We start from the raw sequence: 15,626 nt of genomic DNA, 5'->3' as shown, positions 1-15,626 counted from the left end.
AAGCAAGCCAAGGCAGACAATGGTGCAATAAGCCGTCCTTGAGCCCACTAGATCCTGTTAAACCATCTGACCTATGCCAGCATGGAACATGGACATTAAATGATAATGATGATGGTGGTGGTGGTGATGATGGTGATGCCGCCGATGACGACGACTACTCACCTAAATTAATACAAATTGCTATTTTTTCAAGAATCTAAGCACTAAAAATCAGATAATTAAATATTTTAGATTCCTAAATTTCATAGAATTAAAATTATGGCTTCACTCTCAATAAATGAGAGGTTGAATCTGTATAATATAATCCATAAAAAAATTATGAAAATGAAACAAAAAATGGTTAATACATTACTCATTACTTGAGTGACTAATAACTAAGTTTATATTATTTTCCCATTAATGTAAATGTTAATAAATACTTGCATGGACACATAAAGTGATCCAAATGGAAGGAATCCTTGAAAAAGGAAGTAAGAGGAAGAGAGAAATAAGTAGATCTCTAGTGGCTAAACCTCACAAAAGGACATAATAAATGACTGCAACAAATGACTAGCCACAGACCCTGTAAAGGCTCATCCAACTCAGCAAGTAGGAGTAAATGGACATGTTGGTGATAGTGGTTGCAGTGATAATGATGATGATGCTTTTAAAGTAAATTCTACTACATACTGAGAGTATATCAAGAATAATGAGAATATAACAAGAATTAGATTTTTAGATTCAAAAACCAGCTACCACATTTGAAAATATTAAATTATATATATATTATGAAATAATTCAAATATAAAATAAATGCATTTATATATGATATGTTCAAATTTAAGCATTGTTATGTATGGCAACTATCTAGTTTATGTCAGTTTATGCAACGCTTATTAACTACCATATCATGCTTTAATTCACAGTACTCAAAACTAAATTGCAAAATCAAAAGAAAAACATTTTATAAAAACAATATCCAAGTATAAAGAAAATTCAAAATGGGTGAACATGAAATAAAAAACAAAGTTTATTGAAGTTTTTTTATTGCAATGTACATACACACACACACACACACACATAATATATGTGTATTCTTTCTTTTTTATTCTTATATTTATTTCAGTCATTTGACTGAGGCAATGCTGGAGCACTGCCATTAGTCAAGTAAATTGACCCCAGGACTTATTCTTCGTAAGTCTAGTACTTATTCTATCAGTCTCTTTTGCCAAACTGCTAAATTACATGGACGTAAACACACCAACATCAGTTGTCAAGCGATGGTGGAGGGACAAACACAGGCACACTAACATATATATATATATATATATATACAACAGGCTTCTTTCAGTTTCCATCTACCAAATCCACTCACAAGGCTATGGTTGGCTCAAGGCTATAGTAGAAGACATTTGCCCAAGGTGCCACGCAGTGGGACTGAACCCAGAACAATGTGGTTGGTAAGCAAGCTACTTACCCCACAGCCACTCCTGTGCCTAATACACACACACACACACACACACACAGAGAATAACTTGAATCAACAAGAGACAAACAGAGAAAACTCAATACAGAGAAAAGTAATTATTTTGATATAGATTTCAAGATGGTAAAACCGAATAGCATAATATTCAGGATTATTAAGTCTCAAAAGGACTGTTTAGGTAGTGTCTATACCACTATTTCCATTTCATTTCAAACCTTCATGAAACGAGTGACCAGTTTCTGTTATGCACCATCTAAAGCAATATAAGAGTGATACTTTATGGCTAGTTTATTGAGATTATTTTCTTTAGCTGGCAATGAAGTAACTAGTGCTGAGTAACTTAAATAGGTCTTTTTAATTTTTACAATGTTGGAAGCAGAGAATGGGATGGGTAGTCTCATATGTCTATGAATCAGATATAAATGAGTGAACTGTGACCGCTTTTGCTTAATTTTGTTGCATGAAAGATTTCAGAATTTTAATAAATACTTGTCAAAATGGTAGTATCTACCACAAAATTCTAATAGCACGTTTAAATACTTAAACAATAATGAACAGCATTAAAGTGTCAATTAAGTATTTAAACATAGAATCAGAACCTTTGACAGATGCACCAACTTTAGTAAGTACCTTTTAGCTTGACTACTTATAACTAAATGATACTGTTCCAAATAATCTTATTAAATTTTCCAGTTCACCTATAAAGTGCTCAATACTGTCTGCCCCCAAAAGAAATGATTCCAACAAGCTAGCTATGAATTGTTCCTCCTTACATTACATTGAGTTTAACAGGAATCTAATGAAATATTTGTCTTTCAGAATTTTGAAATGGAATGGAGATGTACTGGTATATAAATCTATTTAAATGATCCTATTGAAACATAATAAATCTGGATATTCTTATGCTATTCCACTGGTGAAACTTTAACAATTGTAACCATCCTGAAAGCAATATTAAATAATATATATATATACACACATTCCAAACCAACAAACCAAATATATATACAATTAGTTTGGAAAATATTATGGTCATCATAAACACAAATAAAACTATGTTATTTCATATTTTTTTATATGAACATGCAAATTTGATTTCAATAAATGTAAACTGAATTTTATTAGAAAAAATTAAAAAGACAATGAGATAAAAAAAATCATTGGGAAAAGCCACACATAAAAGAAGCAGTCAATGAAAAATGAGAGATCAACATGACTTCCTAAAGCAGGTTGTGAAAGATCTTGAAAGGAAAAAAACTAACTACAGGTCTTGAAAGGAAAAAAACTAACTACTTTAAAGGGAAGAGTACAGTATTATTTAGTAGGTGAGTTTTCTAAATATATATACTACAGTGAACTAAATAATGCATTACAAAACATGTTACAATTCAGTAAGTATACTTTGATATAATAAATCTACTGTTATATAACAAAATATCAATTCAAGCATTCCATATGTTACAATTAATATTTGTTATTTTAGATGTTATAAAAAAAAATAATAGACAATTTATAAGAGAAATATTATGACAAATAAGAAGTCAATATAAACTAAACAGTATTCATTCCAGGGTGTAAAAAATGTCAGTTCTAATGCTGAAATGCTGCATATAGGGAATATATTACTATATTCTGTTTATTCAAATTTGAACATTTGATGTTTTCAAAAAGTCTACTATTTGATAAACAGAATGCAATTATTGATGCAACTTTGCATTAAACTAATAATATTAAAAGGATGGAATAAAGTTATGGTTATGGATTTGGAGGGAAACCTGCTTAAGGGATGAAAGTAGCATGTTTCAACAAGATGGATTTGTTTAATGTTAATTAAGGATCATACAAAATATTTTTCAGCATGAATAGCACTAACATCTAGATCCATCACAATATGAAACAAACCTCATTATATCCACTTGATCAACAATTTTGAGCACAGCGCTTCCTATCTCAGAAGCATAGCTAATCTGTTGTACTGGTCCTTCTTCCTGAATTTCATAGCTGTTGTTGGAAGAAAGATATTTGCTATCATAAATAATTACATTCTCAACTAAATAATGTTTAATATTAAACATGCTTTCCATTGATTAGATGATATTTTTATTGTGATTTGGAGAACTACTTCTACTACTCCATTTTGAAAAGTTATGAAACAATTTTTTAATAAAAGAATAATATTGTGACTAAATGAATAGAACCATTTATAAAAAGATTAACAGTTTAATTGTGCTTTTGTAATATCATGTGCAAAAGTAAAATATGTATATAAATGAGAAAAACAAACAGATAATGAAATGGACATAATGTATTTATTATAAATAAAAGTAATCTACAAAGTATGAATAATGAATTATTATAAATTATATTCCTTAATGATTTACACTCAAACCATCAATATCTAAATGTTGACAAGATATTTTTATATTGTTTTGTAACTACATCAACATGCATGTGTAATAAACTGCTTATGAACCTTGGTGGTGAATCTCCACGTGGCAATGTTGATTCAGCTGGAACTGGAACTGGAGCAGGGACAGGAACAGGAGCTTTAACAGGTTTCACTTTTTTGTCTGGTGAAATGAATTTCTCCTGAACAGGTGCAGGTTTTGGTACAGGTTTTGGTATAAATTCTGGTTTAGGTTGAACTCTTGGAAGTGTTGCTGGTGGAGGCAGTGGTTTGCCAGATTGATCAAAAATCAACTTTGCTTCTGCTACAGATGGAGGTTTGAATGCTGGTTCCCCTTCAGTAGGTTGACCGTCAACTGGTGTTTCAGTTGTTGGTGCTGGTGCACAAACAACCATTTCATCTATAGGAGCTGGAATCTCCTCACTGTAAAATATGATAGATATTTTTTTAAAATGCATTTTATTGTTTTATTAACAATGTTTTCCTTAAAATAACAACTAATCATTTTCCATTTCAAAATAAACAGAATAATTTAAACTTAATATTAAAGTAACTTTGAAAATAAAATATAACCTTATAGATAATCTTAAAGTATTTTTAGTGCTCGCCTAAATAGAATAATTGTAAAGAAGCACTAACATATATACACATGTAATTTAAAATAATATATAATATACAATAACAATGTTGGCCAATTATTGTAATAACATATAATAGCATTCTGCTATGTTTTGTTATCACAATCTTATGGTAATTACTTGGATATATAGTGACAGTCTTGGTCAAAATTATTGTTTTGCAAGTCAATAAATTTATTTGTTGTCTGTGGTTAGCTAATTCACAAAATAAACATATTCTGATCGATTTGTGGCTAGCCAATAAATACTATATCATTAAGGTAATAGAACATAATTAGAACTATCAAGAGTTACTTTATAATTAAAAAATATTTTTTAAATATAAAACAATGCATGCATTCTAAAGTTTCAGAATAAAATCATACATGCTGTAAGTTTCAACTTATTCACCTTTTCTTGATCATTAGTAATAATTAAATTGTTTTAGCTACTCATTTACAATTGTCAATTGAAAATTATGCTATATTTTACTGTATGTTTGTAAGCTAAATAAAATATAATTAAACATTTGTTTTTATTTTTCTACAACATAAAGTTTCAACTACTAAGATATTTTTCAAGGACTCCACTAGGACTACTAATAAATTATTTTCTTACATAGAATACAAAACTACTTTTAATCTTAGGAAACATGAAAAACAAAGTAAGTTACAATTGTTATTATTTAAGACTTTGATATGATATAAACATGAAAAACTTCTTGAAAAAAACTACCATTCTATTGATTACATTCACCTGAAGCTAAATATGCCTCACTGGCAAGACCATTCCAGTTGCATCATACCTCAAGTCATTAAGAATGTTTAATTTATTAAACATTTATGTACGTGTGCATATACATTATTCTATTAATATATTCAATTAAGAATGACTTAATTCAACCTTCATTTGAAAATAAAATCAATACCATTCATATGAGGCAAGCAATAATTTTCATCAAATTTGTGAAGTGGTTATAATTTCAATTTGTGAAGTAGTTATAATTAAATGAAACTATTTTAAAACTATGAAAACTATTGACTAATTTTAGGTATCAAGGCTGATAACAGAATATTTTAATTTTCAAATATTTTTCTTTAGCTATTTATGTGTTCTACTCTTTTTGCATAATTCTAAGTTCCTTGACTACTGGAGACAAAGTTAACCAATTATCATGCTGATGAAACCTATTGAAGCAGAAACATGTGTCCATAATTGTCCTTTTATCTCCACACAATAAGCCTGTCCTTTTCCTTAATGGCATATTAACTTTGGAGAATTCTTAATTCTTAAGATTAGCATGCATTCTCATATGGAGTTGGTTTTAAATAAATTTTGGTAATTATGACACATCCTCTATAGGATAATTCTAATAAATCAAGAATTTATATTCTATGGTATTTAGTATTTGTGTATTGTCTTTGTCATGCTAAATGATAGTCGAAGACAATAATCAGCATAGAGGTTATATGAAGTCAATTACTTTCAAAGAGAGTTTCACATATAGTGTTGAATTTTTTAATTATTAAAGACTTTCTGAGGTATGTTGCACAGTTAAGTAATTAATGATAAAGAGAAATGTGTTCAATCACATCTATTGATATTTTTTCTTGATAAATCTTCAAACCCCCAATTACAGCAAATCAAAAAAATATGAAAATCCAGCAATGCTTTGCTAATCTATACATATGTACAGCAAATAGCTTTGAATCTAAAATATGTCACACTGAAACAATTGACTAAATTGGTTTTAGTATGATGTCCCAAATGTTGCAAAACATTATCATTTGTTCTAGTAACATTTTGGTAACATGGGTAAATAAAGAAAACAAAGGCTAGAAACAAATATAAAGGGCTATTGATATATATTAACTGGTACATAAATGATGTGCAACAGAACTATTATGTAAAAATCATAAAAGAATCACAAATAAACAAATTATCAAAGAGTTTTATAAAAAAAAATAACTAAACTAAATTTTAAACTGTTGTTACAAAAGCTGATTAATAATTAAATAAGCTTATGAACAAAACTTTAAAGCTTTTCTCATTAAACTTCTATAAAAAAAACTTTCAAACACTAGAAAGTATTAGTACAAAGTTAAAATTAGTTTTAAGTATAAGTTTTAAACAGTTAGCATTTTTATATCAATGAACTATTTCAGATGGAAACAGTTGATAAAATTACTTTAGCATACAACTTCTAAGTTCATCTTTATGTCAAATAACAAAAGTTTTCTAAATGTTCAGGTTTAGAAATATAACAACTTTCATAAAATTTTAGTAAATATCAGTGAAATAAGACAGTATATGAAAAAACTAAAAAATTAATATATTTTGTTAATTTATTTGAGATGTTTCTATTGTCCTAAAAATTAAAGATTTTAAAATGTTCTTACATACTTTGTAAAAGATTTAATTTAATTAGAATAGAATTAATATTATGTGTGTGTCACACACACTTAGTTAGAGTATACTATGACACTAAATTAATGAGAGTTAGAGTCATCAGTCTTTAGATATTGTAAATTCAATGTAAATTAGATATTTCTTTTACTTCACCATAGAATGAGTATTTGCCATAGTCTGCTACATAAACAAATTATATTTATCAATTTTCAGATTTCATCCAAATTTCTGTCAGTCTCTACAATTTGATGCCAACATATTCAAAATTCCTCACATCTGAAAGTGCACATAAACTATATCTAAATCAGTGTAATTTTACACCCACGTTTCCATGCCTGCGTGGGTTAGATAAGTCAGTTCTTATTTGGAGTTACTAAGTCCACCACCACTACCACTACTCCACTAATGGACCATGGACCATGTCTCGCTCGTAAATTTTATAAATCAGTATTAAATATTAAAACATTAAGCAAAAACATTATTGTAGGAAAAGAATTCCATTACAGTTTTAAAGAATGTCATGGAATAAAGAATTTCACAATATTTGAAAAGCACTTATTGAATCATCAATCTGTAACTAAAATTATATAGTAACAGGATTCACATTTCAAATTTCTTGTTAATTTAACTATTTAATAGTGAAATCAATGATAACTGAATTATGTTAAGTGGCTGCATGTAGATATGAAAACATATGAGTTAGTAGCCACATTTAAATTTCAATTGAATATTGTTCAATTAACATATCTATTCTAATTTATTAAATTCTCATATAAGAAAATTTTACATTGTTTTTGTATCTTGATGTCACTTCATGTGCTGAAACAAATCTTGTATCTTGGGTGGGTCATTATGCCAATAATAATAATAATAATAATAATTTCTACTAAAGTCACAAGGCCTGAAATTTTGGTGAGGGGACTAGTCAGTTAAATTGACCCCAGTGTTTTACCAGTACTTAATTTATCAAACCCGAAAGGAGGAAAGGCAAAGTTGACTTTGATGGAATTTGAACTCAGAACATAAATGCCCCTAAGCATTATGCCTGGAATACTAACGATTCTGCCAGCTTGCTGCCTTAATAATAATAATAAACATATGCATTGGTTCAATATCACTTCTCTATTCTTAGTCAATCAGTTTAATATCTAACCAATACATTAAACAAATGATTGGTTGGTTAGATATTTAACCCATTGATTAACAATAAAGAAGTAATATTGAACCAGCATGCATGTTTATCGTTATTGGCATAATGATTTTCCCAAGGTGCAACAAAATTTTGTTAACCTACTAACTTATATCTATGTCAAACTAAAGATTACTGTTATTTATTCAGAATAAATAACACCAAACTTCAGATTACTTTTCATACACCTTGATTTTTTTAAATATCATTTTGTCTATGAATTTATCTACACCTAACTCCTTTTTCTGTGGCATAACCTATTTGTTGTACAAAACCATCATCTTGTTGCTCATACTAATAAAAATAGTGGGGAAGAATCCATTATATTTCTTAATGTAATCAAGACAATACTAAATTTACAAGGAAAAGGACAGAACCAATGGGATATTGATAATTGTTAATAGAGTATACATATTTAAGTCTATAATTTAAACAGCCTAACAATAATTTAGATACATAAGCCCAATAATAATTTCAAGAATCTGCATCACATATTTATCTGTTATGGATTCTTATATGAAGAGAAAGGAGGAAAAAATAAGAAATCCTATTTTCCTCTTTAATCAATTACTTCTCTTTTTTTTTTGCAGCTACAAAAAATGTGTAGAATTTGAAAGAATGTGTTTGGAAAATTTTAAATACGAAATTTAAATTACTTTCTATGCAATTAGTGCAAGTAATTAAAAAGTGTTTCATTGCCAAACAAATCCTATTTATATTGTATACTTTAACTGTTAGTTTATAATGTGGTAAAACAAAAAGAGTAACAAACATATGAACTGAAATAGTTAAACCAACACAAAAAAACAACAGCTTAAACTAAAACAAAAACAAAACTGTGAAGCATAAAAACAAGAAGAAATAAGATAAAATAAAAGCATGAAGAAATAAAATTCAAGGAAACAAAAAAATTTAAAATCTATTTAATAAGAATTAGCTGATTAAAAAAGATTACTAAATAAAATGACTCGGATGGAACTTCTTTCTGAATTAAAAAAGTGTGTTCATGTAAAAACTCTTATAAATGAAAATCTTTCTTTAGTGGTTGGAATTTTAAATAGAACAGAAGTATCAGAGGATTTGTTTGTACTGTTTTAATCAATATATGTGCTATTATATTTTGTTCTCTGAATAGAATTGTAATTTTATTTTTCTTTGATGATTCCATGAGTCATTTTATTTACTCAGAACAAATAACACCAAACAAAATATTTTGTTTAAAACTGAACACAACATTCCCAACTAAAGATTCAGTTCGAACCTTCTGAGAGGATCTTCTCTCAAAAGTCGCAGAGTTGCACTGTCATGTTCTGTTGCATAAGATATTTGTTGAACAGGACCAATTGGTTGAATTTCATATTTGCTAAAGGGAAAAATATTCATAATTAACTTTCACTGCAATATATTCTACTTTCAATACTCTCAAACAATAAGATTTACAATGAAAGTCATTCCTGACTGCAAAACACAAGGTAATATTTTTTAATTATTATTTCTATGATACATTTAAAGAAAATTTCATAGAAAATGCTAAGCAGACTATATGATAATTACCTACAACTTTTAATTGATGAAACAACAATAATCTGGTAACTGATTATATCTTTCACCTTAATGGCAAAGAGGGAAATATCAAAGAAATATAAGTTGATAATTTAAGCACTATTACCAGACAACAATTACAGTAAAAAAAAACTAGAAAGTGTTCAGAAATCAAAAGGTAAAAATAAATCAAATCTATTTAATTTCACTTATATATATTACTCAGTAAGGAAATATTTCAGTCATAATCTGAATTAGAACATAACGTAATTGAAAAAGGCAGAAAATTTTCCTGTAACTAAAAAGTAAATAATCTCAAACAAAATTGCATGGTATTGTTAAGTAACATGAGTTTTATTTAAATTGAAGATTATAAGCTAATTACATAAGGAAACAATCCTCCAAAATATCAGAAAATAACTAACAGAATATACAGCAATGCTGATAATGATACTAATAACTGCCTTTGTGAATTCAGAGTTTTGTTTTAAAATCCTTTTTGGTTATTAATGTTGCTAAATGTAAGGAAAAGAAATACAGCTATCATCATATCTACATATAGCTAAATATAGAAATAAAGAAAAAACCTTCACAGAATTATTACTGATATAACAATATTTGTATTCAAATCCCTTATGCAGCCTCTGAGGTTCTGAAGTACCATGTTATTTGCTTCTATAATTTCCAAAAGTATTTATAATAAAATAATATAGAGAATAGCAACTTACGGAGAAGTACTCCTCCTAACTCCAAACATTGGTGCTTCTGGAGTTGTAACTGGTTGTTGTGGACCTTTTCCTAAAAAATGTGACAAAGTTTTAATGAAAGACAAAAATATGACATTAACTGGATAAAATGTGTAAAACAATATGCATTAAACAAATATAGTGTCAGTGTTAGTATAAGCTAATTAACTGTGTAAAATTAATGTTGTAATGTTAAGTCATCTTAATAATGGACAATTTAAATTTTTAACACACAATCATGGAATTTAACAAACATTTTGGAATTCAAAATTTAAAAAGATACTGTGAAATAATATTTAATGTAATTTATATAAATCAAATTTGTTACTGATGTGAAGGAATTCATAATTATTCTAGAAAGAGACCCAAACAATGGACTAAACTAATAATTGTATTATGAAAAAGACTTGTGATGACAGAGTTGTTCATCAGGAGTAACAAACTTGGCTCTGTTTTATGATTTTTTTGCATTGTCTATATTAATGGTTAAGTATTATTAGTTCAAAAGCTTTAAAAATTTCTCTAATTCTATCTCAAGACAATCTGGACAAATAAACATTGTGACATCAGAGAGGTACTAAAACTATCTATGAATGTACTTCTTATAAAAATTGTTAGGGTCTTGCAAACACAATACATAAAACCTACCAATGAAGTTTTTACACATTATTTTACAATTAACACAATGGTAACAAATTGAAGAGTCTTTAGAGGAGTATCTGTAACCATAAAAACTTATAGTTTGTGACTGCAGTTCAATACTGAGAAGAGTTAATTTGAGATGCCTGTTTCAATAGCCTGGGGTCATTGATCTGGCTACATGTACTGGAAAACCAGGTTTAGATTTGTCAAGAGCTTTTGATTCAGTTCACAGAAATTAAGAGTTGTACAACAGGCTGTAGTTAACCCATCCAATTGGAGGTATACCTCATGTAAAAGTATACACTTTATTTTAGTGATAGAAGCAATCAATGACAAATGTTCTTTTATAGGTTTTTTTCATTATGCTCATATTCATTACCTAGGCAGCAAATATTTGGCATCAACACAAACTACCCCAAGAACATTATCACAAAATAATAATGGAAATGATGGGTTGACTGACCAAAGAATATGTTGGAGCTAACTTCAGAGATGAAGCAAATACTCCACTATAAAATGTCTGCACTTTTGTCCATGTATGAAATTATATACACATTTATAAAATGTTTCACTATTAGAAATTTGCAAAAATATCATATAAAATAAAATTAGCAAATAACAAATTATAATAGATTACCAATAACGTTGAGTCTAGCTCGTGTAAGGGCAGATCCAGCAACATTGACAGCAGAACATTGAAACCAAGCTGAGTCAGCTGGAGTGGCATTTTTGATAGTCAATGTAGAACGGCCATTTTCAGTAGATATACTGTGGATTAAAGAGGCAAAAATTTTTGGAATTTGAAGATGTTTCCAGATTATTAAAACTTAAGAATATTAAAACTTAGATATTGTTGCATAAACTACTTCTGAGTAAATTTAATAACAATTTCGTATAACTATGTCTTCTCTCTCTCTCATAAACACACACACACACACGCAAACACAAATGATCATTCATTTTAGAATTAAACATAACATAGAGTATACTGTGACATATTTTGAGAAAATATGAAACAATTTGAATAACATAACTTGAAGAAACATTTAGACAAGCTTTTCTTTTTCAAATTAATTAAAAAACAATAGCTATCATCCTTAATGTAAACTGATTCAAATATCAACATAGTGTGTTAAATTCGCTAAAGTAATGTATACTAGTAAAAATAACATTTTACATCTATATTGTTTTGGAATGTTTGGTTTTTTTTTTCTTAAATCAAAATTGGAGAAAGATTTAAAGAAAGTACTTACTCATAATCTTTAGAGGAAAGCATCTTGGTATCTTTTTGCCAACTCATCATTGGCAATGGGCAACCAACTGCAGTACAAGTCAAAGTGACAGTTTGATTTTCTTTAGCATTATAATTTTGAAGACGTTCAACAAAATGTGGTGGATGTATTTCTTGTCGTTCTGTAATTTTAAAAAAGAAATAATAAAATGTTTTGATTATCTCATGCTAGAACATAGCATATCTAAAATATGAAAATGAAATTGCATGAAAAATACAGACAACACTAAATATTTGTGCTACAGGCAACTATAAACTCTTCTATACAAAATATCAAGCTAAAATTATTACAAAAGCAACAGTAATTCTCTAATTCTCTAATAAATGTTAATAAAAATTTTCTAGCACTGTAATGACATTGCAGATTTTTAAAAATACCTTATTAATGCAAGCTGTAATTGAGAAACTTGACAAAAGGTCTTTAATCCAAGAAATGAGACAGATAAAGTTAATAAGTGGTAATTAAGAGAAAGATATCTTTTGCTTTCCTGATAGTCGACACACTAATTGAAAACTTAACACTAATCCAAGGTAGTTGTCACCTGTACATATAACATGTAAATGGGGTAAAAAAAACCTTCGGTCATGAATGACCATTAGATTGCACCAAGAAAGTTATCCTCTGAAGCACAAGTCTGGGCAAGGTTGTTTATGGAAGACCAGCAGTCGCCCATGCATACCAACCTTCCTTCTCCACACCACCAATATTGTCCAAGGCAAAGGCTAATACAGCTTGACACTGGTAATGTTGCAACTCATTTCTACAGCTGAGTGAACTGGAGTGATGTGAAATAAAGTGTCTTGCTCAAGAACACAACACACAGCTCAGTCGAGGAATTAAACTCACTAGCTCATGATTGTGAGCCTGATGCTCTAACCACTGAGCCATGCACTTTAACTTGCATGTTATATTTTGTTTTTAAGGTTAAAATATCAAATGTTCAAGCTTTATTAACATACCCATAACATTTAATGTCACGAAGAACACTGCTTCACCAGCTTTGTTTCGAGCAACACATTTATATTGTCCATGATCTTGTCTTGTGGCAGAAAGAATTATCAAGGAATGTATTCCATTTTCATTCACAACCACCTGAAGAAATAGTGAATAATTTACAGGTTACACTCAAAGGATAAAATGATAACAATGGACATGTTTCATTAGAATATGAATGAACTGATTATGATGCAGAAACTAATCTCAATACAAATTTTGTTCTAGAGTAGTTTTAAGGCAATGAATTTGAATAGACATCGTTATAAAATATCAAAACTTCAGATAGATTAAAATATTTATTTTACAAAAGCCTTCAACAATTGTTTTAGAATTAAGCACAGTGGTTATTTAAGTTCAGTGAAAACATCTTACCTTGTGGTAGTCATCACTACGCATTTCTATTTCATTTTTGTACCAACTAATTTCAGGATAAGGTCGTCCAGTCACAAGGCAATCAAACCTTACAGTTTGACCTTCACGGGCTTCTTGGTTTTCTGGTATAACTTGGAAGGCAGGCTTTGAAGCTTTTTCAAAAACTCCACTGCCACCAGCTTTTTGATTAATTTTATCTTGGTCTCTATCATAGAAAAAAATAATAATTATAACTTAAAGACCAAAATTATAAAATTGATGGGAAATTTATTAGCTTGTAGTGTTTGAGTTATGGAAAGTAAATGAGGTGAATGTTTGACTAGCAGCACATTTCAATGAGATGTGCAAGTTCTAATTGGTGAATTAAGAAAGGGAATAAATTTATCAAATTTACTGTCTATGGATTATTTAATTGGATCAATTACTTTCAACAAAAATATAATTAACTGTTACTTTAATGGGTTAAATTAAAACATAATAGTGCAAATAAAATAATTTCATGATCTTTGTTCAAATCAGGTAAAAATGTAATATCTGCCACTTGCTTTCAAACAAAAATATAATTAACTTTGAAAAGTTATATTAAAATATAAAAGAACTAATATAATAATTTTGTGATTTTTTTATATAATCCAGTTAAAATATATCATTTTATACCTTCTGAGCATTCGTTCTAGTGTTTCTGGTTCAACAAATGAAGTGGCATCAATAGGTCCTACAGGGTCCACATAGAGCTCTGCAGAACAAGTGTCCTTTCCTGTTGAGTTCACTGCAAGTACTGTATAGTGGCCAGCATCTTCTGGTATGGCAAGTCGAATTTTTAGAGTACAGTAACCATCATGAGTATATTTCATGTCACAACGTCCGGAACGCTTCATTCTTACACCATTTTTGTACCAAGCAATCTAGATAGAAATATAGAAAAAAATTATATCACTGTTGTCTCTTTATAAAACACCAATAAACAAGATTTGTAGCATTATTGTACAGTGGAAACAGTTTCATTTGCTATACTAATAATCTGTGGAAGGGTATTAATTCTAAAATGTTTTTTTCCACTTCTTAGTACCTCTCTTCTACTCTTTTACATGTTTCAGTCATTTGACTGTGGCCATGCTGGAGCACAGCCTTTAGTCGAGCACATCGACCCCCAGGACTTATTCTTTGTAAGCCTAGTACTTATTCTATCAGTCTCTATTGCCGAACCGCTAAGTTACGGGGACGTAAACCCACCAGCATCAGTTGTCAAGCGATGTTGGCGGGACAAACACAGACACACAAACATATACATGCACATACATATACATATATACGATGAGCTTCTTTCAGTTTCCGTCTACCAAATTCACTCACAAGGCTTTGGTTGGCCCGAGGCTATAGTAGAAGACACTTGCCCAAGGTGCCATGCAGTAGGACTGAACTCAGAACCATGTAGTTCGTAAGCAAGCTACTTACCGCACAGCCACTCCTACACCTATATTACACAAGATTACACAATTACAGCAAGAAACTTAAGAATTCAATTCAATGAATGACTATTATATTCAACAACACATTTTACTTATATATTCCTCATCTTCTGAAAGCAACAGATGAAAAGTCAATACTTTCTCTGGTATATCTGTCAGGTCAAGAGACTACTTAGAGGCTCCCTTGTTACTTCAGAGAAATAGTATTATACAAGGGAAATGAGAATTTTAAAAAATGGAAATAGCTATAAAGCAGGAAAAATCTTTGAATTCTTTGACATAAAAATATTATTTTTTTAATTTGCAGTACAAAAGCAGAGATTATATTCAAAAGTAAAAGCATAGTTGAAGTAAAGAAAGTAAAATGTTACAGGTTCCCAGCTATTTGTTAAAAGTGAGTGGTATAAAACCGGTAAAAGTGATTTGTTTAGGTGCTTCTGTTTCACAAATGGGAAAATAATAAATATCCTCTCCTTACGC

The 15,626-nt window shown here is 29.2% G+C and overlaps 1 protein-coding gene across 1 annotated transcript in view; it reads right to left on the bottom strand.

Annotated features, from left to right (window-relative positions):
• LOC118762202 (titin-like) overlaps positions 1-15,626 on the bottom strand; it is a 285,670-nt gene that overhangs the window by 106,950 nt on the left and 163,094 nt on the right. The window contains exons 57-65 of the mRNA XM_036500741.1: positions 14,335-14,582; positions 13,678-13,882; positions 13,269-13,401; positions 12,271-12,430; positions 11,655-11,785; positions 10,358-10,427; positions 9,349-9,450; positions 3,939-4,295; positions 3,368-3,466 (exon numbers count right to left, since the gene is read on the bottom strand). Of these exons, the coding sequence (XP_036356634.1) occupies positions 3,368-3,466; positions 3,939-4,295; positions 9,349-9,450; positions 10,358-10,427; positions 11,655-11,785; positions 12,271-12,430; positions 13,269-13,401; positions 13,678-13,882; positions 14,335-14,582 (1,505 nt within the window). The remainder of the gene's footprint in view (positions 1-3,367; positions 3,467-3,938; positions 4,296-9,348; positions 9,451-10,357; positions 10,428-11,654; positions 11,786-12,270; positions 12,431-13,268; positions 13,402-13,677; positions 13,883-14,334; positions 14,583-15,626) is intronic.

This window comes from Octopus sinensis, linkage group LG2 (assembly GCF_006345805.1).
Source record: "Octopus sinensis linkage group LG2, ASM634580v1, whole genome shotgun sequence".
NCBI lineage: Eukaryota > Metazoa > Mollusca > Cephalopoda > Octopoda > Octopodidae > Octopus > Octopus sinensis.
Note: the sequence above shows the minus strand (reverse complement) of the source record. Positions and strands in the feature narration are given on the sequence as shown.